This window comes from Herpailurus yagouaroundi, unplaced genomic scaffold (assembly GCF_014898765.1).
Source record: "Herpailurus yagouaroundi ecotype Mexico unplaced genomic scaffold, PumYag 67793, whole genome shotgun sequence".
Lineage (NCBI taxonomy): Eukaryota > Metazoa > Chordata > Mammalia > Carnivora > Felidae > Herpailurus > Herpailurus yagouaroundi.
Window position 1 is genome coordinate 3,322,942 of NW_024420586.1, and position 14,510 is coordinate 3,337,451.

The 14,510-nt window shown below is 42.2% G+C and overlaps 1 protein-coding gene across 2 annotated transcripts in view; it reads left to right on the plus strand.

The window, feature by feature from the left end:
• The window catches only part of POLA1 (DNA polymerase alpha 1, catalytic subunit), a 305,357-nt gene that overhangs the window by 127,633 nt on the left and 163,214 nt on the right, over positions 1-14,510 (plus strand). For both annotated transcript variants that reach the window (XM_040468858.1, XM_040468857.1), the window contains exons 31-32: positions 1,924-2,055; positions 7,017-7,191. In XM_040468858.1, coding sequence (XP_040324792.1) covers positions 1,924-2,055; positions 7,017-7,191 — 307 coding nt within the window. The remainder of the gene's footprint in view (positions 1-1,923; positions 2,056-7,016; positions 7,192-14,510) is intronic.

Sequence of the window (14,510 nt, forward strand, 5' to 3'; positions counted from 1 at the left end):
GTTTGAATTTTACCTTAGGCAGTACATATTGCCACTTGTTTGTCTTCAGGTTGCAGGTTCATTCCGTTTTTTTTTTTGAGAAATTGTCTGCTGAAGACCCAAGTTAGAATAGTAGTAGTTGGCTCATCATTCTTGTAAGGAAAAACTGTGTTCTATGAAAAAGGCAGCTAGTTTGGCTTGCAAGTCTGAACATTTGCACAAGTGCTTTCCGTCGAGTAAGCTTCATTCTTTAGTATACAGTAGACATGGCTTATGTGTAATTCTTATCTTGTCACACAAAATATTAGCCTTGTATTCAGGGTCAGGAGCTGAAAAATCTAAAACTTTTTGCTGTTTCATAAAGGACATTCATTTTTAAAATTTTTTATTTTAGAGAGAGAGTGCGTGTGTGAATGGGGTAGGGGGGAGAGAGAGAGCGAGCGCGCAAGCAAGAATCTCAACCAGGTTCCACGTTCAGCACGGAGCCTGACAACGGGGCTCAGTCCCATGACCCTGGGATCGTGACCCATGCAGAAATCAAGAGTTGGACCCTCAACCAACTGAACGACCCAGGCACCCCATTAAGGACATTGTCACGTGAAACTGGTTTCTTTCGCTTTTTCTTTCTTCTTTTTTCCTTTTCTTTTTTTTTCTTTCGAGAACTCTGAGTGCGTGGTGGCAAAGAATACCAGGAATGGTGCCACACTTTGGTGTGGCAGCCCCCGTTCATGTTTATGAGGCATCAGGATCTTTACCTACCACTGCTTCTGCATTACCAGTGCCAACAGTATTGTTAGAAGAATAATTTTGACCTCTCACCTTCCTAAAAGGGTGCCCGGAACCCCCACAGGTCTGCAGAGCACATTTAGGTGATGTAGTCATGCGGCGCCCTGTTCCCTGCCCTTCCTCTTGTCTTTTGAAACCCACCACAGGGCTAGATCCCTTCCTTCTCCCCTTTGTGCATACTGAGTTCTAGTCCAGTAGACTGTATTCTGTGTCACCTCTTCTTTGAACTTTTGCTTTTATCTCTGCCCAGAATGTTCTTGCTCTTGTCACCTTGTCTTAAAATCCTGTTTTTCTTCACATGCCGGCTCAAGTTTTTTCTCCTGTGATTTCTATTCTCAGATGATAGTGATCTTTGCCTCTAAACTCTCTCCCTAACACTTTGCTCCACATCTCCCTTAGGGCACATGTAGCTTATTTTTGAGGTTTCATTTGTGGAATGGGGAATCTTCTAATAGCAGATGACTTAGAACCAGTGACCGTCTTACTCATCTCTCAGTACTTTACAGTGCTTGAACTTAGTTAATTATTGCAGAGTGAGCAAAATCATTTATTCTGCAAACCTTGGGTTGCCCTTGCACGCCAAGAACGGTCGTGAGCATTGTGGCTGCAGCAGCAAGCAAGGCTGACCTGTTCCTGCCCTCGTGGGGCCGACTTTGTGCTTGCAGCTCACTCATGCTGCCTTTCTGGAGCTGAAAGTGAGTGTTAAGTCCACCGATTTCTGGTACCTTTGAGATTTATGTAGGCTAGAGAAGCCTTTGGGAAACACCGTTCAGAGTAACTGCTCTGCATCAGTCCTTACTAACCAGTTAATTCAGGGAGAGAACTGCAAACATGACGAGAAACTCTGAAGGCTTCACAGGAAACTGAGTTTATAGTCTTAGTTTTTTGTAGCCAAGTATTACACGCCATGGCCCATAAACTTGTGATTCTTTTTTGCCAGAGTTCCATTTGGTCATATTAGTTACTCAGTGAAGGAGGGAGGAGTCTTGTGGATGGAATGGGTATGGACTGTGGCACTCTTTTCTACATGCAGCTTCCGTCCATCTTAGGTTTCTGTGGCTGATAGGGTTCTAGGAAAGATGTATTTAGTGTCTATCTGTGTGAGAAGGGTTTTATTTTAAACCGTGGGGCTTTTTGTTTCCTCTTTTCCTCTTTTAGGCATTGACCAAGGATCCCCAGGATTACCCTGATAAGAAAAGCCTACCTCATGTACATGTTGCCCTCTGGATAAATTCTCAAGGAGGCAGAAAGGTGAAAGCTGGAGATACCGTGTCGTATGTCATCTGTCAGGTAAAATTGTAGTAATTAATAAGACTCCCAGACCTCTTAACCTATAGTAAACTTCAGATCACCACAGTGTCTTACTTCGTGCTCTTCCAAACAATTGGTCCTGTAAAGAGACGGGTTAGTCCGGTTGGTTTTATAATATTTGAAGCCTTAGTCAGAGGTATGAGGTATGTTATTAAAATTTTCCTAAAGCATTTAAGACCAGTGTCCTGGTTCACTTGAAATTATCTTGGTGAGACAGATGCATGACAGTGGTTGCTGTTTCACCCCTAAACTGACTTGAGTGATAATGTGTGTAAGTTTGGTCACATGTCCAGCAGGAGTCTGTTATTCCTTTCGCCATAGTTTCCATTAGGAGTACTGTCAGGGTAAGAGAGCGGATGCATGTTTCCCTAGCCTGTGTTCGAATAGTCCCTTGAAAAAAGTGTGAAGTACTTGGTAATATGGAGAAAAGTGATGGATCCTAAAAACATTCCTTAGGAAGAAAACACAAATTATCTAACCACTTTGGGGTCTTTTCTTTATTTTGAGTGGCGGTGGCCTAGAACCCACCTCCTTGCCTTCTCCCTCTTCCATGAGGCACCTCTGAGGAACCTCTAACCCCTCTGGAACACAAGTTTATACCACTAACCAGTTTCTTTGGAGAGGAGCATGCCTTTAACAGGGATGGGGAAAGATGGTAGGACAGAAGAGTAGTTTTTTTCTTTGAACGCACTTAACTCCAGTTGGAGCAAAGGAGAGGTCTCATCTCTTTCTCCTATTAAAAAAAAAAAGTCACAGCCTCTATCCAAATTCTTTAAAATTAATTGTGGAGTGGTATACTTATCAAAAGGCATAATTCATCTGTGTAAGGCTTTGTTTTTAATTAATTATTGTGTTCTGTCATTACAGTGGAAAAAATGAGATAAGCCTTGAACTTCATTGCATTATGATTGATCTTTGTCAAACTACAGTCAGTGTGTTTTTAAAACATAGAGTCTTTTCAGAATTTAAAAATTAGCTGCTAATATCTGCTCGGTATCACAGATGACGTACATAACAAATGATTTAAGTACATGGACAGGAATGAGCACTTGACTCTGTCTCCCTCCTAGGGTTACCCTTGATTAAGAACTGTTACAGAAAGCCAATTCCTGCAGGAAAATATTTCCATAAATGTCTGACTCGCTCAATCCCTTAATGTGCTTTGCATATTGCCTCTGACAAGTCTCATCTCAAAAAAACAATTTTCATATTATGCAAATAAAGATTTTGGTAAATAGGCTAGTTTTGTTTCACTTATGATCTCACATACATGGAAAAGCTCTTAGATTATTAGTGACAGGAACAAATGGCAATGCAGCTTTGAAAATCATATAGGTTCTGAGAAATGACATCTAATAATGAAATCCAGCCAAAATTATGTTTTGGCTAAACCTGGAGTGGAGATGTGTGGTAGTGTGATCGATGTATTTAGAAGTCTGGGTTATGTTCCTTGATGTCTAGATATTAGGTCTTAAGCTTGCTTTTTCTCGGGTCTTACTGAGCTAGAAAAGCTCAAAAAATGCTGACGCTGATATAGTGCGATAAATCCATTTTGATGTATTGTCAATATTTCCCACATCCACTGGTGATGGGCCTTAACTTACTTGCTAAAACTACAGTTCATGTTTCTTTTTATGAAGCCTTCTCATTGTATCCCAGGAAAAGCTGCAGGACTTGCATTCGCCTCTATCCCCTGGCAGCGGGGCAAGCCCGCTTTGAGGATGTTTGTGAGCCAGAGTTGCCTACCTCTTTTGCTTTTAAGGACTCACACTATTCTGTTTCCAAACACAACCATCTATTTAGAATCTCTTTTTGATATTTTGAAGAGTACTTTACTGCTCTAAGCAAAGGTGTCCTCTGCAAATAGTCTGTCTCCTAGACAGGTTCCGTTTTGTTTAAAATTTCTAATTAAAATTCGACTATAGTACTCTATTGATAATTTACTCAGACTATAAATTCAGATGAGTTCAGAGAGTAATGTTTTTGGTGTCTGATTTATATTGTAGTTCGTCGACTTGTAAAGCCTACATGAATTATTTGCTGAGATCTTAAATCAACTTCCACTTAATGGTTAAGTTTTAAATCCTTAATTATTTAACTTTCATTAGACATAATTTCCATAAGGCATGCCTTTAACATAATTGTTTTAAGGGGCCCCCTTGTACACCCATTTAAATAACTTTTTTCCATTAGTTTCCTTCTAAAGATGAAGACATAGTTTTGAATGAATTGATTGCACCTGGTTGTCTCTGTGAAGTATGTACTTTGTGAACTTTGTGAATTACTACGTAGGCACTTAATGCGGGACGAACATTGCTTGTTAATCAGTTTTTAAAGCGTATGCCGTGTGTTACTGCATATACCGTGGGATCTTGCTAGGTTGGAGAATTAGGTCTGTGAGGGATATATCTTATGTCATGGCCTGAATGTTTTTCCAACACAACATAGCAAAACCTGTCTTACCAATTCTTTTGAATCTAGTCATGTTTGGGCTCAGATTTTTTAAATACAGCAAGAACTATGATTGGGTTGGGGCACCTGGGTGGCTCAGTCAGTGAAGCATCTGATCCTTGTTATCAACTCAGGTCTTGATCTCAGGTTGTGACTTCAAGCTCCCCGCATTGGACTCCGTGCTAGAAAAGAAAAAAAAAGAAATCTATTTGTGTCAGTGTGAAAACTGGTCTTTTGTGTGGTTATTTAAAATAAAAACTTTCTTAACTTGAGGATATGCTTAGAAATTTTCAACTGCTTTTTTAAAAACTTGCCTTACTCTGAGAATATCTTCTAATATATTGGAAAGTAACTCACGTGCCTTCAAAAAAAATTTGCCTCTACAATTTGATTTTTATTTACCATTAAAAAGTAGTTAACATTGTTGTAATCTTAAGAACAGACTAGATTTTTTTTTGTTCCTTTATTTATTTTGAGAGAGAGAGAGAGAGCACGAGCAGGGGGAGGGGCAGAGAGACGGAGGGAGGGAGAGAATCCCGAGCAGACTCCGTGTTGTCAGCATACAGCCTGATGCAGGGCTCAATCTCACAAACCGTGAGATCATGACCTGAGCCAAAACTAAGAGCTGGATGTTTAACCAATTGAGCCACCTAGGCGCCCGAAGGACAGACAAGTTTAAAAAAAAAAAAAAAAAAAGAATTCTCTAAATTAATCAAGTTTCAGGTGTGTGTTAACAAAGTCAGTCTCAATACAGGTGTGGTGCATAGAGACGCTGCCCAGGGATTTTTCACACCGTTTTTGTCCTTAACCGTCATCTTACCCTCCTCTCATGATTCAGACTTCTCAAAGGGCAACAATTAAAGTTGATGAATTCTGCCTAATTTGTTTTTACCATGTTGTGAACTCCTGAAAAATAACTAAATGGCAAGTTTTTCAATCCAGGGTTTGCTTTCTTTCTAGGTGTTTCATTATATCCCAGACCAGGTAGGACCTAGTTGATAAATATCTCCGTTTGTTTCCCTCAGGAGCCTTGCCAGATAAAGAGGCCTCTGCCTCCAGTCTGGTGAAGACAGTGGCGTGCAAGTAACCTCTTCTTGGGTTGGGTTCTGAGAAGGGGCTGAGTGTAGCAGGAATGAAAGAATAGGGTTCATGTTATCTATTTGGCAGAGCAGCTGAGCATTGTGAATAGTTAAAATTGAATTGTCTGATGGGGCGCCTGGGTGGCTCAGTCTGTTCAACGGCCAACTTCGGCTCAGGTCATGATCTCACAGTGTGTGAGTTTGAGCCCCACGTCAGGCTCTTGTGCTGGCACCTCGGAGCCTGCCACGGATTCTTTGTCTCTCTCTCTCTCTCTGCCCCTCCCCCCCTCGCCCTCTGTTTCTCTCTCGAAAATAAACAAACATTTAAAAAAATTGACTAGTCTGAATGTAAAATTCTGTTGTTGACAAGAGGAGGTATGGAGCAAATTGTTGGATGACTTGTAGAGTCACAGATGTTGGTGACCTCACCCACAGGGCTGTGGATCATTATATAGAATTCCACGGCTTTTTATAAAGAGGAAACCTTTGAGGGGCCCCTGGGTGGCTCAGTTCCTTAAGAGTCCGACTTCAGCTCCTGGTATGATTTCACGGTTTGTGGGTCCAAGCCCCACACCGGGTTCTCTGCTGTCAGCACAGAGCCTGCCTCAGATCCTCTGTCTCCCTCTCTCTCTGCCCCTCCCAGCTCTTGCTCTCTCTGTCTCTCCCAAAAACAAATCAATAAACGTTTTTTGTTTTTTGTAAAAAGAGCCTTTGGAAAGATACTCTGTGACCCATCTTTCTTTCCTCGAGGAGACCCATGTAAACAGTACGAAATGGCATGCCCTTCATTCCACCGGCCAGATATTTTGCTTCTAGAGCATTGCCGTTCCACCAAGATAGCTCATTAGTTTTATTCCTATTATATCTTCTATATGAGTCACTACTCTGTGGGTTTCATACTCCTTTCTTGACTGCTTGCTCATTTGCTTCTCGATACATATAGCTCCTCAAAGAAAATACTACCCCTAGGGGGGCCTTTAAGATGAGATTATGACTAGAATCCTTGCATGAAGGGATTGTATTCACATGGTAAAAGGACCACACATGCCTTTTCTCATTACTCCTAAAAGGCCTTTCTGGCTAGATTGATAGTTAGCAAGTCTTCTCAGTGTGCTTCTGTGATATGGCAGGTGGAATTATTTAATCTAGTCATGCCATCTTGTTGGTTTCATGTTTCAACAAAAAATAGAACACAACACATGCTGGATTTACATTCTTGGACAGTGGGTGACATGTTTTCCTTGATCTTCCTACTCTTAGATACATATGAAATGTTCACCAATAGGTCAAAAGGACTTCTTGGTGTTTGTAATTGAATACATATAATTTGAATTGTTGTCCCTCTTTGTGGCCAGGCAAGTATGTGTGATTGAATTTCTTAACAGCTACCTGTGCCGTGTCCTTTTGTAGGATGGGTCAAACCTCAGTGCGAGTCAGAGGGCCTATGCACCCGAGCAGCTACAGAAACAGGACAATTTAACCATTGACACCCAGTACTACCTGGCTCAGCAGATCCACCCAGTCGTGGCTCGGATCTGTGAGCCAATAGACGGAATCGATGCTGTCCTCATTGCAACGTGGTTAGGTAAGTGTCCCCAGCTCACATAGCCTCTTACCCGGCTGCCTATACCAGCAGCCATGGTCTTCCCTCAACTGTTGCAAGCCTTGTTTATCGGCACGGTATGTGTCGAGCACTTCTTTGTGTATAGTTGGGTATTTATTTTTGTGGTTGGTTGATTACCCTCTGTCTCCCTTCATAGGCTGGGGAGCCCACATATTTGCTCCCTCTGTAGCCACGTGCCTGCTCCACAGTAGGCACTCAGTCAGTAAATGTCGAGGGAAGAGAGGGAAGGCAGGAGAAGAGAGGAGGAGAAGATTGTAGGCATAGTTCCAGTGTCTGAGCTTACGTTGTCGTTGCTTTAATTGGTGAACTTCTATTAATAAGGAGATTGATGGTATCGTGATGGGTGGTTTATCTTGTCTCTATCTCTAAATGTATTTTTGTATAAAGTGAGAGTACACAGCTTTTTTTAAAGAGTAAGAGTAAGAGTAAAAGGTTTAATTTTTAGTATACAGTTCCCTGTGAGTATCCTACTCTAACTTTATTTTAAATTCTTTGAAAACCAGACTTGCTGTTACCTTCTAAGAATGAGCTGATTCCTAATTTGTCATCATCCCAGGAGGTATTGGTCAACCCTAAAACTTCTGTGTTTTGACTTTTTCCTGTGTCACCAGACTGTCATCTCTTGCTTACAGATGCATTTCGTTACTTGCTCTGACTTCATTTCTAGATGGCCAGCATGGAAAGGGTTACAGTGCTTTAAGATGTCTACTCTCTTTCCCATTGTCCGCAAAGATGAGTATTTTTAGAATACTGCCTAATAAAGTCCTTAGATGACGCCTCGCAATCTGTAAGTGAAGTCCAGGTGCCACTGACATCTCACAGTCTTTAACTCTGGCAGTTGTAGACTCTAACTTTGGAGCTCCAACCTGTATTTTTAGCCTTATTTCTTAATCAGTATACTTAGGGTCCCCTTAATGTGGCATTGCTCATTCTGTCCCTACTTCATGGAAAATTCTCCCCCTCTTCTCATTGAAATGTCTGACTTAAGACATGGGTGTTGACATCATAGGGACTTGGGTGTCCATGCTGGTTCTGTGTTTCACAAGCTCTGTGGCTTTCACAAGCCTCCAAACCTTGTTCAAAGCCTTGGTTTCTGGAATCGTAAGGCAGAGTTGCTCTGAGGGGGCAATAGGCAGATGCACGGGTGAACCTCTGCCCGGGCCTGGAGCAGAGAGGGTGCTGTTAGCAGCCACGCCCTGCGCTCCTGCCCGGCCTCTGCATAAATGTGTCCACGGCCTCTCCGGTCCCTAAGGTTTATACGTAGTTAGTGCTCACTCTGCATGTGTGGACCCGGATATGTGCCATCCTGCCCCTGGTGAGCATTTTCCTGAGCTTCTGCCTGCTAGCCCTGACTCCACTCTTCTGCCAGTGTCTGCTCTGGAAGTGGAAACTTATTTTTGACCTTTGCCTAAGCAGAACGTAATTAGGATGATAAAATCTGCTACCCAAATCGTCATATAATGTGTTCTCAGAGTTGAATTGTATTTGATGATGTTTATAAATCCTCAGCGGGGAGGAGGGGCATCGAAGCGCACAGTAGTTGTTAGCTTCCTTCTTTCTCATCTCCGCATTGGGTGCTGTTCTGTCGGATACCGCACTAAGTACTTTGTATATGTTATCTCATTTAATCTTTGCAAGAACCTCATGAGGGTGTGTTGTATTCGCTCCATTTTACAGAGAAGGAATCAGAGGCTCAGAGAGGTAACTAACTCGGTCTTGTCACATAGCTAGTAAGGGGACTGGCTGCGTTTGGATGGGACGCAGCTCTCTGTGAACTCCAAAGCTCTTCACTGCTGCACCACCCTCTCCTACCTGTTCTTAGCTCTGAGAGGCGATGACACAGCTCTTCAAGCAGGAGTGGAGTGGTGTGGATGTGAAGGCACAGGAATTTCATCTTCATGCGCCCTCCTCTCCCTGTTGCACCCACCAGTGGACATTCGCAGTGAAAACCCCCCAAGAAGAACCACTTTTTGAAAGAGTAGGGCTCCCAGTTTTTCCATTTGTACCACCTCACCAAGAACCTATCCTAGAGGCTGATTGCTATCCTTTCCTTCCCTGGTGTGAAATTTCCCAGTGCCGGCACTGAGCAGGAGTAGATGGATGAAGTGCCCCCCTGCCCCGGCCCCGGCCCCGAGTGACACATAGTCAGCACCGAGCCTCGAGGGAAGGGTGGTGGAGCCTGCCTGGTGGGTAACCCGATACCCGCTCGTGCATCTCAGTACTGGTCCCAGAGGGACCCAGAAGGATTTTGTCGGTTCTGGGGTCATATTTAAGGTAGTTCTAAGTTAAACAGTGGACACATTTTGACTTGCTTAAAGACAGACTTGATCCTAATTGCCACTGCCCTGTGGTCACAGGCTCTGCCTTATGAATCCAGTTTTCGCAAATCATTTTCCAAGCCGGTAGCCCCGTGGGTCCTGTCTGCAGAGGGTTCATGTTATTACTGACCAGGCTCACTGTGCGCCCGGAGCCCTCCGTACTTGGGCACAGCTCCACCCAGCCTCCACCTCTCCTAGCCCATCACCCGCCACCTCTTGGTGCCAGGTAGCCACTCAGAGCTACTGGGAAGATCTGTGTCTTTGGTTCCCAAGGAGCTGCTGCGACTCCCCCTTTTTATCTTCCAGTGTTTATCTTGAGCCGCTTGGCAGTGGGTCTTCGGTCGAGGGCCTGTGAAGTTGTCTCCATTGTGCTGTCCCCTCGTCCTGTGCTCGTCTTCTGCTCCCACGGCAGCTCCTGTTGTTACCGGCGCTGTCCGCATCTCTGCCTGTATTAGTGAGAAACCCCCAGTCCTTTCTCTCTCCCTCTTTGCCCATAGGAGGTCCACGTGCATGAAGTGCAGGACTGCAAATGTCGTGGACCGTGAAGGTCTGTAGAAAACGTGGAAGCTCCCCAGGCGGCTCTGTGCCCGCCTTTGCTCCCTGCCCTCTGCAGGAGCCATGTTCTGATCTGCATCCTTTATCCCTCTCCCGCCCCCCCAGAGAAAAATCAGGATGGCTGTTTTTCACTAGGGGATTAGAGGCCCCTGTTACCAGTTCTCCCTTAGCCTGTGGTTTTAGGGCGGAGGAGAGTGGAGGAGGTGGGGAGGTGAGGGGAAAGTAAGAGGAGTGTAAGGGGGTGCATGGTTTCTAAGAGGTGCAAGCCATAGGCATAAAATTACTGTAATTTGTTTTTAAAATTCTAAATCTGTTTTCTTTATATGAAAAAAAAACTACAGTTCGTGAACTGACAATGTTAAATAAGTTGAAGTGTACAAATGTATACATAAAATACAGGCTCTCCAACTGCCTAATCACAGACATAAAATAACTCTCTTGCTTTTAATGTAGTTTTTATCTTTGATTAATGAAATGTATTACAGTGTTGAAACTTCAGTGAAGTTTGATACTTTGTCCTTTTAGTTAGTACAAAGAAATCAGGAATAATGGCATAATTTCATTTATGAAAATTATTAAGTTCATGATTTTTTATTTTTAAGGCTCTTTTGTGGAGAGCAAGTATATTTTTCCACCACCTTTTTCTTTTTCTATTGCTTTTATACTGCTTTCCTTGAAATGAAAGGCAAGCATCAAGTGTTGGTTTTATCCTGTGGCTTCACTTTGGAAATTCTCTGACTATTTCTCCCTGTCAAGATACCTCCTGAGGTCTGTCTGCTGGCATGTTGCATGGCCAGGTGTTCTGTATAGGAAGACCATTTTAGTGCAAAGGAGAGAGGATAGTCTATTAGATGAGTGAATGAATAAGTGTGTTGAATTGAAAGAAAATAATTTGTTCTCTCTAATAACTAATGGTCCTCATTATCCCACAGTAAAATATGTATCATTTTTCTGAAACCCATGCAAGATTATTGCTTTTGGGCTTAAATAAAGCGAAATTTTACTCTTTTCCATCTGTGAACAGAAAAAAATATAGTCTTACTCTTCTTACACAATAGCCCTATGGGAAACATGGCCACAAAAACTTAGAACTCTTAGCTTTTGTTCTCCAGACCATAGGTTTTTTTTCTCTTGTTCTAATCTCTCCATAGTCTGTAGAGGAAATATTCACAGTATGCTTACAACATCCACATAGTCTTCTGTACCTAAGAAAACAGGCCAGTGATAAGAGTAGTCTAAAGCTCATCCTTGAATTTCATCTTTTAATAAATTTATATTTCATGCATAAAAGTACTTAGAATTATGTAATATCTTTCCTCTAATGAGCAATAATTTGTATAATAACCATCAAGTACATTTCTTCATGGCCATTGATCAAATTGCAGGTATGTGCCTGTCTGGGCAGTTTTGTCATTTGTCCTGAGAAACTATAGATATTTGAAGAATGAGAATTTAGAATTTAATCTCTGAAAGTAGTGTTTAAAACAAGACAACATGGTTAACCCAGTATGTTCCTGGATTCACTTGGAAAGTAAAAATTCCCTTTTAAAAAAATGACCCCATATCCCACACAGGTTACAGAAGGTAGTTTTTGTCAATAGATAGGGTCCAGTAACACCCAAGAAATGAGTGCAACAGCAGGCCAAGCAATGTCAGTGGTGCCTTTGACAGGCCTACAAAAGATGGGGGTGGGGTGGATAAAGTATAGATGGTTGCGAGTAGAATGATGTCACCAGCAGGTGCCTCGGGTATCACTTTGTTGATCCAACACTCTTGCCTTTTTTCACAATCAAGCTCTTAGAAGAACATACATATGTGACCATCATTTGCAAATCTTAAATATTTCCTATAACATAATTAATAAAATTTAAAAAGTAAGATCGCACCAAAGGCAAAGTAGGTTATTATCTTGTCTGCTGATAAGAACCACCTCTTCTGGGATGGAGCGCCATTCCACCGTATCACCAGTGGGTCATGCTCCCAGCCTACCTGTGCATTCATTGGATACTTGAATGTTGAAGCCTGCTGGGCTCAGCGTCATAATGGGCACTGTGAGGGATACGAGGACGACTAGGCCATGGCTCCTTTATTCACATTATAGCCCGGGCCATTTTGTCCATTTCACCATGGTAGGGAAGACTAGTGGACAGCACAGTGCATGTCCCAAGACAGGTAAAATAAAGGATTATAGGCATTCAGGGGAAGCACAGACCACTTGTAGCTTGGGCCACTAGAGAAGAGTTGATGAAGGTCTTGGCATTTGGCATTATGGGCTGTGCTTTGGAGAGGCCAGTGTGGACTCGAGATTGGTTGCCTGTTCCCACCTCTCATTAGTTCTTCCAGCCCATTGCCGAATGGCAGTGGCCCCGACCTGCACGGCAGTGACCCGTGCCATCTCAGCCACTCCACATGGCACATGAGGGCCCGCAGTGACACTGCTCACCTAAGTCAAACAAAGATCCCTGGGAACTTGGAGCCAAACTCTGAAGCATGTTTACAATATTTGCTGGGACTGGTATTCTGGCTTTGTAATACTTGGAGTGTCCAGAGGAAGATGGGACTTTCTCTAATTTAGAAGTTAGGTCAATTTAAAAAAACTTTTTAACTTTATTGAAGAGTAATTGACAAATATAATTAAATGTATTCAAAGTGTACAAAGTGATGATTTTATATACATAGACATTGTAGAATGATTACCAAGATCAAGAGAATTAACACATCCATCACCTCATGTAGTTTCCGTAGTTAACTTTTTTCGATGTGGTGAGAACACTTAAGATATATTCTCAGCAGCTTTCACGTATATAGTGCAGTATTATTAACTATAGCTCAAGTTTTTTAAAAAGATGCATCATTTAAAAATTGTTTTAGTGTTTATTTTTTGAGAGAGAACTTGTGAGCAGGGTAGGGGCAGAGAGAGAGGGAGACACAGAATCCGAAGCGGGCTCTGAGCTGTCAGCACAGAGCCCAACGCAGGGCTCGAACCCACGAACCATGAGATCATGACCTGAGCTGAAGTTGGTCACTTAACCGACTGAGCCACCCAGGTGCCCCAAAAAGATGCATCATTTTAAAATGATACTTACCAATACTGTATAGCCTACAGAAAAATGACTAAGACATGATAAATGAAAACAGCTGAACATAGCATTAAACTTTATTAAAACTATATTAAATCTACATACATGAATAAGAGGAAAGGGTAAAGGTGGTAAATTATAGTTTCCTTATTGAAAAAGTAATATTAAAAATAAGACCGTTTTTACAGAATCAGAAGGAAAAAATGGTTAAAGAATTACTAATTTCTAAAAGGTTTGCCTAGGGACCTCCGGCCTGGCTGTCCTACACCCCACCCCCCAAAATATTTACCAACATAGCTGGGGAGGAGAGGTCTTTGTTGTAGGAGCAGCAATCCTTGGTCTGTTATTTTGTGCTATTGTATTTTGCAAATATTTTTTCAGCATACACTTACCATCTTGTCTCAGGTTTAAATATAAGAAAGAAAATAGAAACACTTCTAGAGGTACCCATCTCATTAAGTTAAAATTCACATTTAGAGCTATCATCAAGGGCATTAAAACAGTTGAGTGAGGTCATGAGGGTGCTGCACATCAGGATTTTTTTTCCACTTAAAATTTTGGGGATTATCTTTGCAGGACATTAAAAATCTTGCGGGTTTATTTGACCCAAAGGTTTGGATATTATTTTTTACAAAATACTCATAAGTTTTCCATTTGTCTTATTGTTGCCGTGAAAGGCAGTTTCAGGTCTGCCACTTGCAGTTGTTGATCTTGAAACTGGATCTTTAGAATTCTTAAAATGTTTTATTATGGAAAATTCTAAACGTGTTCAGTAGTAGAGAAAATGGCCTAAGAATCCCCCAGGTGCTTGTGACCCAGCTTTAGCACTCTGCAACTATGGACAATCTTGCTCCTCTTTTCCAGCTACTCCGATTATTTTGAAGTGAATTCTAGACACCATATAATTTTACCTGTAAATATGACATTTTACATTTCTAAAAGATAAGGATTCCCCCTTTTCGGCATAACAACAATATTATCACTAGTAAAAAAGAGAAAAAAAGCTCACAGTTGCTTCATTCCATCAAACATCCAATAAGTGTTTGTATTCCCTAGTTGTATTAAGGATACACTTCTTTTAAAAAGTTCCATGTTTGAGAGGCGCCTGGGTGGCTCAGTTGGTTGAGTGTCTGACTCTTGATTTCGGCTCAGGTCATGATCTCACTGTTCGTGGGACTGAGCCCTGCATTGGGCTCTTCTAACGGTGCAGAGCCTGCTTGATATATTCTCTCTCTCTCTCTCTCTCTCTCTCCCCCCTCCCTCTTTCCCTCTCTCTCCCCCTCTCCCTCTCTCCCCCTCTCTCCCCCTCTCTCCCCCTCTCTCCCCC